Raw genomic sequence first — 14,076 nt, forward strand, 5'->3', positions numbered from 1 at the left:
TGCACACCCTCCAGAGTTAATTGCTTGCTCTGGGTTAACCCTGAGTTGACAGAATGTTTATATCAAGATATGTCAAACCACTTAACCTGATCTTAACCCGTTTGCATTTATTTGGATTTGTCAACTTACTCTGCTCAACAGGCAACACAAAAACTGCCCCATGTAAATGGCACCAAACAAAAAACATCTGATCTGCTGACCTGAATGTTTGTAGGCCTACCTGTCCAATTAACATGTTTCAAATATTTTGTACCAATTTCGTTAAACTTGCAAAATACACCAAAAATTCAGACCTGATCAGACGAGACACAAAAATGTACTGCACAAACCCAACCCAGACCTGTTAAGTCAGGGGTGTCCAAACTCTGTCCTGGAGGTCCGGTGTCCTGCAGATTTTAGCTCCAACTTGCCTTAACACATCTGCAAGGGTGTTCCTAGTAAGAGCTTGATTAGCTAACACAGGTGTGTCTGATTGGGACTAAACCCTGCAGGTCATCTGCCCTTCAGGACAGAGGCTGTTTCTCAATTCCAAGAATAGAGAACGGACTTGAGTTCTTGTGGAGACTGGTCTTGCCAGGTGTCCTCGGAAGAATGAACTCGGGAGACCACAAGGAACAGAGAACTCGTCCAGTGAGAAATGAGATGTTCTTCCTGATGGTCACATGACCTTCACGTGTTTTTAACGAAAAATTATTTAAACATTACAGCATTCATATAACGATTTATTGTTTTTCCCAATTTTCAAAATATATACCATGCATAAAGACCTTCTAAATATACGTTGCACAATATAAACAGATTTTAATATAAATTTCAGCAAAGGTCATGTACCAAATTTCTACATTTCATCTATTTTCTACCAGCTATTTTATAACCTACAATTGTGAACACAACAAATGTCCACCAACAAAAACATCTTCTGAAAAGCACAACACTAAAGTAACAATCACATCAGGCTTACTCAAGACCATCTAGGCCAGGGGTCACCAAAGTTGTACCTGGAGGGCCGGTGTCCTGCAGATTTTAGCTCCAACCCTAATCAAACACACCTGAACAAGCTAGTCAAGGTCTTACAAGGTATACTTGAAACACCCAGGCAGGTGTGTTGAGGCAAGTTAGAGCTAAACCCTGCAGGGACACCGGCCCTCCTGGACCGAGATTGGTGACCTCTGATCTAGGCCATGGGTCTCCACAGTTCTGCTCAAACCCCAATCAAAACACAGCTGATCTAAATAACCGAGGTGTTCAAAAGAGTCTTGAACACCTTGATTAGTGGCATAAGCTGTGTTTGATTAGGGTTGGAGCAAAAATGTGCAAAGCTGCGGCCCTCCAGGAATTGAGTCTGAGACCTATGATCTAGGCATTCAGACAACTACTAACTGTATATACGTAGTCGAAAGCATGTACCTTTGGCTCAGTGAGACCATCAGCCTCTGAGACCTGGTAGGTGAGGTCGGTCTCCTCGAATCCTGTGGCACTCATCCGCTGGTCTGTTGAAGGGTCCGTACGGGGTGGAGAATCAGGGGAATTCAGGCAGGTCTGGATCAGGGCTTTACCCGTCTCACTGGTGATCATGGGTTGAAGTTTCCGTGTGGCAAATGTGTAGACGTGGCCTGTTTCACTGGCTACCAAGAGTAAAACTTGCGTCCCCGTCAAGGTAGAGAGTTCATAAGCCTGGAAACATTGAGAAGAAAGAGAGATATTGATGAGAGCTTTCATACTAGACCAGTTGAGGTTTCCTTCAAAAGTGGACACAAGATTGATAAGCTATTGCAAACTCATTTCTTGTAAACTCAAGGTTACTTTAATATAAAATAAAGACTAAAGATGGCCACAAATGTTGAGAAGAACATAAAAATAAAATTCTACAGTGCAGAGGATACTTGTGGTTTAAAAATATCAAAAGGTAAGGAGTACAGCTGCACAATATTGAATAAAAATAGAAATATTGTGTTTTTCTGCTATATATTTTGGGATATGTATACAAATTTACCAGATGATGCTTTGTTTGGAAAAACTAAAATGATGAATTCTGATTGGGATGATTAAAGGGGGGTGGATGCACATAAAATTGAATCAAGTCATAATTATAAATGAATACAACCGAACAAAGATTAAGGTACAGAAACTGAATAATCAAATATATAGCATAAAATTATCATATAAATAACTAAATGCACTTATACTACAGGAGTGCTGAATGTTTGATTCTGATTGGCTGATTAACATTCTAAGGTGTGCAGTTATTTTCAGATAATCACACTGCTAAGTTAGTTTCAGGCAGGCTTTGAGTGCATTGCAGCTCCATAATCACTACACTGAACGATTTCAGTTATTTTCACAGCTACAACCGTCGAAAAATACACAATAGAAGGCTGTGAAAGACACGTGTAAGAAACTAGTGCTATACACAGGAGTAGCTTGAGGACAAAAAAAAAACAGTCAAATGCCTTACAATGAATATCTGAACACTGTCTTTAGGTGTAAGAACCGTAATAAAAATTGGAATAGTTGGCTCCAGTATTATTTTTTCGATAATTCAATGGCCAAAAATCAATTATTCCTTAGTGAATCTTTGTTAAAAGCTACAAATGTCATAACAGCTTGTGCTCAAATCATTTAAACTCACTTAAAATGCTCACAGAGTCACAGGCCTTTAAAAAAAGCACATGCAAATGACAGAATTTCCCTCGATTATAGTTAAGCTTTGCATTGACTCGACAAACCACAGTTCTGAACTGTGGTGCTGGTCAAGAATAAACCAGGCTTGACATTGCAATCTAGTAATATTTGTAACCCAATACATTGTGCAACCCTAGTAATAATGGTTAAAAAATTAAAGATGAGTGATGATGGCAATATTTACACAAGTGCATTTTTGTTGTAAAAGTTATGGTTATGCCTGATGTCCACACTATCTGGCCATCTTTGACCCACAAAACAGAGTTTTGAATCACTCAAGACCATGTTTTAATTTGGAAAGTACAAACGGACTAAAACTCAAAAACTGAGGCACGGTTCAATACAATTGCTCTCTGACTGGTATTTTGAAACATCACATTATGTTTCCTGATTTGGCAAGCCACTCTTAGGGTGTACTCACACTAGGCTATCCAAACAGAGTCTGGGAACGTTTGACCTCCATTTCCCGGTTCGTTTGACAAGTGCAAGTGCTCAGTGATGTGCCCAGGTGCGGTTGGGCAGCCCTGGCCCAGTTGGAAGAGGTGGTCCAGAGCACGGTTCAGTTGGGCTCAGTGCATGCAAAAGCACGAAACTGAAGACGCAGTCACTTTTAAGAGACTGTTTCACATGGATTAATAAACTGTTCTTACTTTTTAGTGAATGCAAGCGGTCATAGTTTATCAAAGATGCAAAACCCTCACTTCACTTCAGCTGCCACCTGACAAAAAGCTACACTTGAGCAAACCTAACATGTGCTGCATGATGATTTAAGACAATTTCTGAGTTATCTACTGAGTTAAAAGTAGTTGTCACAATACTAGAATTCAGTACCAATCAGTAGTGAAATTAAAACGTCGATTTCCTGCTGACATTTGAGCAATGTTGAGGGCGTTCATAAACAGCGCTGATTTGCCATTGTGTTCACGTGCTCAACAGAAATGACTGTGATTGGCCACGATGATCACCGAACTCACCGCTGTTTACTGAGTGTAAACACAGACACAGGGACACTGGAGCGTTCCAAAGTCATGTCGATCAGCTGGTTTGTCTAACAGGTGACATATGAGAGATCCACTGATGAATAGTGGCTTTAAAGCGCTCCAGTGTCCCTATATCTGTGGCTACACTCAGTAAACAGCGGTGAGTTTGTGAACTGATGACCTTCACAGCCAAATCACAGTCATTTCATGTCAACACAATGGCAAACCATTGCTGATTAAGAATGTGCTCAAGAGCGCTCAAATGTTTGCAGGAAATGGACGTTTTTAAAATGTCAGTACCGATTGGTACCAAATTCCAATATTGTGACAACACTAGTCAAAAGAGGTGGATTTATTCAGCAGAAGATTTGACTGTGTGTCATTACATCCCAAATGACTTCCAATAATACAAAACAATATAACAAAAGCAATCTGCACTGTACGGTAGGCATGGGCCGGTATAAGATTCTTACGGTATGAAAACCTTGGATAAAAATTTCACTGTTTCACGTTATCATGGCATTGTGATTACTGCTTTAAAATAAATGTATCTTTTTAAATGTCTGGGTGAAAATCTAAAACTTTTTTCCCTTTGAAAACCATATATTTTATTTTTTGAAAGATTTCTAATATTTTGGAGCAGTAAACATGTCAGACTAAATAATTCAAATGACTTCATTTGCTTTAAAAACACAGATTTCTTTACAATTTAAAGCGGCCTCTTTGGATATTTTTTCTGCTGGAGATACGGTTGTCCTTAAAAACAAAACAAAAAAAAGTAAATAAATAAAATCTTTCACATACCTTAGTACATTTTGGCGATTTTAAAACCTTGACTTTTCCAAACCGCTGTATACCTTGAAAACGGTTATCGTCCCATGCCTACTGTATGGTGTAAGAGCGCTTCTTTTCCTAACGGAACAGTCGTAAGCGTGACGCAAGCGTGCTCAGGCTCGGAAGGTAAAATACAGTGTGAACCGTCTGGGGACGGTTCAAGGCAACCATGCCTAGTGTGAGTACACCCTTATATAACCATTACACAAGTGGAAGATAGTAAAAATAAATATTTACATTAGGTGTCGACTACCCTGTTGCTGTCTATTGGAAGGAATGCACATGCTCTTTGTCAGCAATGCCTGTGTTTGTGTGCATGGAAATGTATTATCCTTCCTACCGGTTAAATTTGATCTAATCCGTGTCCTGAAACACAGCACCTTCTCCTGCTTTCACTTCTAATGCTAACGGAGGGAGCGATTCGTTTGTGAATGAATCTCCGTTATGAACGACTTGTTCACTTAGCCAACAATAATACAAGTTTCTGGCACCGCAGCGTCTTGTTGTCGTATTTCTTTTTCATCATTTGCTTATTTTATTCAACAAAACTAGCATAAGCCGAGTATTTAGTGCAAGTTTGGGGCTATTTTGCCTTATGGTCAGTGAGTGACTGTATTATCATCAATCAAGTTACTTGTTTAGCACAGAAGTTCATAACTTACAAAAACTTAAAGGTCTTAGCTATGAAATGTTCTGCCTTTGTGCTTTGTTTGGTCGATATTACACCCGCACACAGCGCTAAAGTCCAGCATCCTCACATTGGTTTTGGTCTTGACTAGTGCGGTTGAATAACATTTCTCCCAGGAGCACTGCACAAATGTGACTGCGCTATTGACGCATGCGATATCTAGTGTATATATATCTATGGATGGCAAATATGAATGATGGCAAAATACAGAAAAACAGGTTGAATTAGGGCTGCACAATATATCGTTTCAGCATCGATATCGCAATGTGATCATAGGCAATAGTCACATCACAGAATACGCAATGTTGAGTATGGATTATAATTGATCATTTCACAAGTGTTTTTTGAGGGATGTGACTTATTTTAAATCAGTCAAAATTGTGCTGTTTGTAACTTTGAAAAATTAATAGCGATTCATTTTATTGAATCTTTTATACAACGAAGACTATGCAATATTATTTTACACTTGATTATTCAACTACCATATACTTGAATACAGTTAGACTCCTCGAAAAACAATAAAACATGGTTTATTCAATGTGTACGTTTTTATTTATTGAATTTATCTATGCTTGTAGATTGTTTTTGTATTTTACACCAATGCAGGCTTATACAGAATCATCCAAATCAATCTAAAATTATATATATTTTTTTCTTTCCAGATAATTATCCAAGTCATCTAGTGAAATTGTATTCATATCGAAATATATCGCAAAATAAAAAATACGCAATGTTCGATTTTTCCAATATCATGCAGCCCAAGCTTGAATAGTCAAATATAGTGTGTTTTAGGCTGTATAGTGTGAACGGAAACCATTTTATCAAAAGCAAATAAAAACGCCGGTCTTGATGAGGAGTATTTTCGTTCCAAAATGCAGTTTTAAAACAAAAATGCACTAATGTAAACTGCACCGAAGCCACAGTGACTAAATAACCCAGTCGCATGTTTCTGAAGGTTAGGTTGCTGCCCGACTTCAGCATTTGGGTTGGATCTCAAGATATGCAAATGCACTGTCAATGTCTAGAGCAGCGGTAACCTGATCAGCCATCAGGGCTATTTCTGCAGAGACAGGAATGAATGACAATTGAGTGAGCAATGACAAATGAGTCAAAGCAGATGTGGAAACTACCTTTAACTAGGAAACCATCAAATCGGTCAAACCTCAGAGAACGTAGACTGACTGAGCCGAAATGAGCAGGCGGTTTGAATACATGCTAATGAGCGGCTCTGTGCGTTACACTAACTGCTGTGTGGTATAAGCAGTAAAGTAGTATCAGATCTGGCAGAAGTGAAAGGTGCTAGCATGTTTACTGGTTTTGCTATTGTAACTGTAAAATTGAACTCCAGCATTCGTTAAGCACTAGCATTCATTCAGTGGTGTGACACTAGTGTACTAATACAAGTACAATACTGGTGAAAGCACATTAGCAATAGTATAGAATGAACATCAGTGACAGAAATACAATTAGCGTAGCACAATAAGTACATTAACATGGTAATGATGCAATATTAACAGGAAGATATTGCCCCTTCTAGGACTGTTAATGAAACAAGTAGACAATAACAAGAACTGAACTGTATTAGTATGATACAATAATAGATATTGAAGTTACTAACAGTCATTAGTAATAATTATTAGTGGTAAACAAGCAGAGTAAAGTACTTTAAAACTAGAATAAGAGCTAGTGTTTTAATTATCATTAATCAGCCAATTTGGTGTCAAAATGGAAACGATGCCAATGTACAAAACTTGCATATTTTGCTGATTATTGCTGATGAAAACGCTAAACTTTTGGAATGATATGGGCTGTACTAATCAGTATTATTGACCAAATTTATAACAAGTCAAGCAGGAGGAAACAAATATCTATCTAAGGAACAAAACGTGTTTGTGTTTGGCCAAACTAAAGTAGGATTTCCAAGAATCATTCATGTTTCTTCTCATTATTTCTGGTCTAGAGATATTAGTCCAATATCTTATTTAATACTGCTCATAAGCACCTCTTACAACTTATTAAATTAGGGCTGGGCGATATGGCAAGAATGCAATCTCGATGATTATTTTCTATATTAAACCACAGCGATATACATTTCGATATCACTTGGTAATGCTTCCAGGTTTAAAAGAGTACCCCAACAATGACTGAAGCCACAAAAATTTGAGGGTCCATTAAACGGCATAACATTTTCCACTGATATATTTTCGGTGGCCGAAAATTCGGCGCGTCTCTAATATCAACACACTGTTAGATCCCTATTGTTGCACATTTCTGCTGTGTGATTGGCTCTTAGATCAATATAGAGCAAAAAAGTCCAGAGCTTATCATTGTTATTGACATAAATTTTATCGCGATTCGATATAATATCGTTTATCGGCCTGGGCCTATATTAAATTAAATTTGTCTAAATATTTCACCCTTTACTGCTTACAAAGTCCTTCTCTATACGATTCAGCAGCATCCACACATGTTATTCCCATAGTTTAGAGAGAATAAATAGACAGAACAGTGGATTCAGTAGTTTGTTATTATTAACTATGCTGTTGTTTACATCCGAGTATCGCCAGCATGGCCATAGATATTACGAGGAACTGGCCAAATCTTGATGCAAGTGGAAACCCTCTATAGAAGTATACAGCACTAGCATGTTAAAACCGTACAGTAGTACTAGTATCAACACAGTGGTATGGCAGTTGTTCAATTCAATTCATCTTTACTTCTATATCGCTTTTACCAATGTAGATTGTGTCAAAGTAGCTTAACATAGAAGTTCTAGTCAATTGAAACTGTGTCAGTTCAGTTGTACTTGTAAAGTGCTAGTGGAAAAGAATTATGGTGGCACTAATAATTGTTTAATGGTACAGTACAATCAGTATATTGATATAATGTTTTTAAATGTATAATACTGGCGTGAATGTAGTGACGCTAGAGTTAATATACTGAATTCACAACACCACTAATAATGCAAAGCATGAAATTACATGCAGTACTACAGAACATGTGTGAGTGGTAATTAAACACCAACAACAGTGCTTGCTTATAGCAGCAGTAGTAAAAAACATTTATAACACAATTATAATGCAACTGACATGGTACAGTCAGCATACATACAAGTAAACAAGTATGATTGAGAACCCATACTTAAAACAGTGTAAATGCTAAAAGCATTGGTAAAATGTCATTATAAATAACCAGTAGTGATATAGTATTAGCAAAAGTGGTATTATTACTATATTAAAATCAATATATTTATTATTAAACACTAGTGATGTTTGTACTTTGAGCTTTAGAATTGATTTACTAATATGCTAAAAGTTGAAAGCTTTTCTCCAATATTAGAAGCAGTGTGATTTTAAGCAAATATCTATCAAAGAATCTAAGGTTTTACAATATTAACTAGTGAAACTACTACTTCAATAGAATTAATACCAATGCTGTAATATAACACTGCTGTTACTGCTATTTCCACAGTATTAGAATCAGTTTCATGAGTTCAAACCAGTGACACTATTATTATTAGTTTTAAATTAAGTATTTTTACAATTAGTGGTAAAATATTTGAGAAGTGTTAGAATCTGTATTGATTTAAACTAATTGAACTAGCATTTCTAAAGCTCTAGGATCAATTAAGTGGTACTATTTCAATAGATTTAGTCCCATATACAGGGTTCCCAGTCTAAACCAAATGTCAAAATATGTGACTTTTACTGACTAAATAGCAAAATGCCTCATTTCCATGATGTCTTTTTTTCTGTTCGCTATACATCTGTTGTGTTGAGCACTGAGCAGACACAAAATATAGACAGTATTTTAAGAAGTAAAGCCTGGGGATTGTATTTTGGCTTATGTGCATATGACTTATGCCAGTTGACATGTGGGAAAAGAATACAATTTTGCACTGACAAATAAGTGATAAATGTAAAGAAATCCCTGTTATTCCATGACTTATTAAGGTACAATTACTGTTATAAACAAACCATTAACTAAGACTTTTTTTCTCTCTCTAAGGCAGTGTTTCCCAACCCTGTTCCTGGAGGCACACCAACAGTACATATTTTGGATGTCTCCATTATCTGACCCATTCATTTCAGGTGTTGGAGACTCTTCTGATGTTCTGATAAGTTGATTCAGGTGTGTTTGATTAGGGAGAGGTTGAAAATGTGGACTGTTGGTGTGCCTTCAGGAACAGGGTTGGGAAACACTGCTCTAAGGGACTAATTTGTTGCTAATTAACTGTTAGTAGCTGGGTTAGGTCAATGGTCTCAAACTCAATTCCTGGAGAGCCACAGCTCTGCACAGTTTAGCTCCAACCACCTCCAACTCTCACCTGCTTAATAGTCTCTAGTAGTCTTGAACACCTTGATTAGTGGGATCAGCTGTGATTGATTAGGGTTGGAGCAGAACTGTGCAGAGCTGCAGCCCTCCAGGAATTGAGTTTGATACCTATGGTTTAGGTATTAGTAGGATTAAGGATGTAGAACACTACTTTATAAGTACTAAAAAACTACCAACGTCAGTAATAAACATGTAATAAACTAAAGTGTTACCAAAAATGTATACAATTGCCTGACTTTCAGGATCTGGAATAGAGCTTTTACAATTCCATGAGCAGTGGGAATCCTGAATATAGCAGTGTTAATGGTACTTATATTTATACAGTATTAGACAAAGCACAATGAGGTAAAAACTACAGTTTACTACAACAGTACCTGTGACTAGAATGTATTGGTATGGCACTACTAGCAGTTGTAGTGCTAATATTAGCATAGAGGTTTGGCAGTGGTGTAAATCTAGCATCAGTACAGCTGTAAACAGCAGTAGTACAATCAGTTCCAGACTAACAGCAGAAGACACACGTACATACCTTCTTCATGATGCCAGTCTTTCTCTTGCTGAAGGTCGTGTATCTCCTCAGCTTGTTGTCAATAAACTCCATCTTAATTTTCACCCGTCCTCGCGTTTTCTTGCCGGGCTTCGCTCCGGCCACCCCACTGGAGACCCCTCCGTATCCCGCTGAGAGTGCGGCGTTAGATACAGAAGATCCCCCGACCTCCAGCTCGCTCCTCTCCCGCTTCACCCCTCTCCTGTCCGGCACAGGGCTCTCTTCATCGTCCCCGGAGTCTGAGTCTCCATCGGAGCCGCTCAGCACAGCCTCGACCGACGGCCCGTCGTCGTATCTGCCCCCATCGGGCAAGTTAATGGCAGAGTTTACAGCCCCCAGAGCCCCAGATGTGCTGCCCACCTGTAGAGGTGTCAAACCCGTGCCATTACCGGAGCGTCCAGCCCCTCTGGCCGTCCCGTTGCCCCCTAACATCACTGACCTGCTAGCGGCACTACGGCGGTCTGCGGTGGGTGTAAAGTTAGCGATCTGTGCAGCAGATTCCAGATCAAATCCAGACCCAAAACCGAACTTACCTCACATATGCTAGGCTAGGAAACATTAGCTCAACTCAGCGGACAACTTAAAGCAGGCAAGCGCTATTTCTGGTTACGGATGGATTTGTTTCTGTATGAAAGTCGCGATTTGAGGGTCTCGTAAACGACAAAAATAAACCTGCAAAATTAGCCCTTTACGACCATCGTACAAAGTTTACAACATATAGTTTCCGCCTACAGTCCATCAATCAAACCTCTTCTGAACTTACGATGCGCTTGCCACATTTGGAAACGACAAATCGCGACCGAGCAATGCTGCTCCGCCTTTAAAAATAGTTCCGTGCCTAAATGTCGATATTGTGTTAGATAATACGTTATTGACGCGTAGATAGCACTATTTTGGTCGAATGTTAAGTTTAACGTTTTCTGGGGGAAAGTAATTAGTAAAATAGTGCTTATTTATAGAATTGAACTCACGAGACGTTCGTCTAAAGATCTACTTTCCTCCATATAAAGCGAGTCGATGTTTCCTTATATGGTGATGGCTGTCCATGTATGGTGAGTCACAGTGCTGCGCTGCGATTGGTTACGCAAACCTCTCCGACCCTGCGATTGGCTCATGTGTTCTTTGGCCGATACAAATGATTTACGTCATACACAACGAACTAGCTAGCAAATGTGTTTTACCTCAGAACTGAATAGTAATATATAACGACAAAACGCGGCGTTTTTGAGGAGAAATGTGAGAAAAGGTAAATCAAATTCACTTAATTGAGTTTTAAAACCAAATGTAAGTTGACAGTGACCGCTGAATTTAATTTTAGGGGCAAACCGTCGTCAAATTCAGCTCTGTGGGAGCTGTGTAAAGTGATGCGATACTTCGTTTTACCAGCAGATGAAGCTGTTACTTTATATATTGGGTGAAATCACATTAAACTCGGTCTTTTGGCCTTTTTATCCACATCACACTTACAAATAAAAATAATGTAATAAATAAATGTATAGATATACGATTAACAAACATTTTAAAAATAGAAAAACCTCAATGTTGTTGCTAAAGAATCACTATTTTAGAAGTTTTGAATTGGGATCAAGAATAAAAGTACATTTAAAGTTATTCTCAAGTATCATGTAAGTTACATTTGTTTTGTACATTTCGCAAATATCACGTATATTTGAGGTAGCATATGGCTCAAATACGTATTTCAAACGCCTTTGTTTGTAACATATCCAACCTCACAACAAATTGGCATTTCATCCAACTGATCAACTTACAAATAAAAATAATTACTTACCGTGTTAAATCTTCCAGGATAGATATGCAATTAATAAACTCCTTAACCATTTACCTGCCTGCTCCACCGAATGGTTGACCATATTTTGACTGTTTTAAATAATGGTTTACACTACACAGCATTGTTGGTTTACAAAGAAAAAAATCAAACAAACATAATCCTGTTGCACTACTACACTTGATTTTGGTTTTATTGTAAAAAAACAAAAACAAGAAACATGTTAATTCAGAATCTCAAATATTTTATGGCGTACTTCAAAAATTAAACATGATTTAGTATTTTAAAATGTTTTATTTTGGAATATATTTTTAAATAAATTGGTCTTACACTTCATATTTTCTGATTTTTCATAGTATATGTAATAATTTTGGTACTTTTACCATAAACCGACATATCAACCATTTGGTAGAGGTTGAAATTCTAGAACTTATGGCATGTGTTGAAAACAATATATTGAGTGTGTTAACAAGCGACATTAGAAATTTTTTCTTGGTGGTTAAAGGGTTAAACAAAGTACAACTAACAATGCTGCCCTTAGAATAACTATTTGTTTTAAAGATTTTGAATTGGTATGAGTTAATACAATGATTTTAATCCAATAATAAAGTAGTAAAAAAGTATTTGAGATGCCATAGTGCTCAAATAAGAGGGTTGAAATTTCTCAAATGTCTTTAGTTCTAACCCATCCACAATTACTCATATTAAAACCAAACCTGAAAATAAGTATTGTGTTAAATTGGACTACTCACCTTTTCGCCATTTTCATTCATTCATTTTCTTTTCGGCTTACTCCCTTTATTAATCAGGGGTCGCCACCGATGAATGAACATCCAACTTATCCAGCATGTGTTTTACACAGCGGACGCCCTTCCAGCCACAACCCAGCACTGGAAAACACCCATACACTCTTGTATTCACACCCACACATACACTAGGGCCAATTTAGTTTATTCAATTAACCTATACCGCATATCTTTGGACTGTGGGGGAAACCGGAGCACCTGGAGGAAACCCACTGCACCACCGTGTCACCATGCCATTTTAAGACAGTATTTACAAGATACACAATTTATTACTGCATTTCAATGTAATTGCTACTGTGATAAATATTTGATATTATATTAGCAAACCCTTTAACCAAAACATATATTTTTTGCCATAATCAGTTTTAGAGCTTGGCTTTAGGACAAGTGAATACTAAAATGTTCCACTTATAATACAGTAGGAGCAAGGATAGTGTGTGTGAGGTGGCATATTACTTAAATATCATGCAAATGTCTCAAAAGTCTTTGGTTCTAATATAAAATCACCAGAAAGTTAGTTTTTCCTTAAAAAAGCTAAATAATTTGCAAGTGTAGTGAACAAAATAATCTTATTTATGCTTTGAAATAAGATTATTTTGCTTACCCATCAATATTGGCCTAGAAGATAGTAATTTTTCATTTTCTGTCATCTTATTACATGATGTAACTACAGAAAACTGAAACTTTAAATAGGAAAATTATCAACTTTTTTCATTATGTTAAGCTATGCTAAGCTGAAGGTGACCAGAGCAGGGAATAGGCTGAATGTATTCAAAAAAGGTTCAAGTCAGCTATTCCAAGTATAATCAGAGCCGATTATAAGGAAACACCTCTGCTTTTGGTTGTGCACATTGTTCAAGTAAACCTGATCACCTTTGAGTGCATGTATTTGCTGCTGCGTTCTATGATGTCTGAAACGGACCCCTCTATAACAGAAATACATATTTTTATCAGAAATCTGAAAGCTTCTCTTCGTAATAAAATATCTATACTGTCTATTAACAAAAGCTTTTCAAAAAGAGCACATCTACATTCAATTTCCAGTCATAATGTTTTTCTGAATTTCGATATTTGTCAAATATTTTGTGTATGCATTCATGTTTACTCCACATTTCTTTAATTATAAAAAAAGTTCCAAGCAAAAACATACAGCTCATGTAATCTCATATGTTTTCTGTAAGTCACTTGGCTATTAGTGTGTAAATATTCTTACAGGAACTGCTCAGCTATTGTCATGACAACATCACATAGTTACATATTCCCATCTGCAGCCGCAGGAGGTAATAACTGCAGATGAATCTTGGTGGTCCTCTTAAACTGTTCCAGGAATATACCAAACTGACCCATGCATGTTATGCAATACTAGCGAAAGATTAGATTTTAGAACATGAGCATTGCATTACATGTGCTACATTTGT

The 14,076-nt window shown here is 37.3% G+C and overlaps 1 protein-coding gene across 2 annotated transcripts in view; it reads right to left on the reverse strand.

The window, feature by feature from the left end:
* srfa (serum response factor a) overlaps nt 1-10,833 on the reverse strand; it is a 31,238-nt gene extending 20,405 nt beyond the window's left edge. For both annotated transcript variants that reach the window (XM_056447695.1, XM_056447694.1), the window contains exons 1-2: nt 10,049-10,833; nt 1,408-1,674 (exon numbers count right to left, since the gene is read on the reverse strand). In XM_056447695.1, the coding sequence (XP_056303670.1) occupies nt 1,408-1,674; nt 10,049-10,498 (717 nt within the window). In that variant the 5' untranslated portion in view covers nt 10,499-10,833. The remainder of the gene's footprint in view (nt 1-1,407; nt 1,675-10,048) is intronic.
* Between the last annotated feature and the right edge of the window lie 3,243 nt (nt 10,834-14,076).

The sequence above is a fragment of the Danio aesculapii genome, chromosome 22 (assembly GCF_903798145.1).
Source record: "Danio aesculapii chromosome 22, fDanAes4.1, whole genome shotgun sequence".
NCBI lineage: Eukaryota > Metazoa > Chordata > Actinopteri > Cypriniformes > Danionidae > Danio > Danio aesculapii.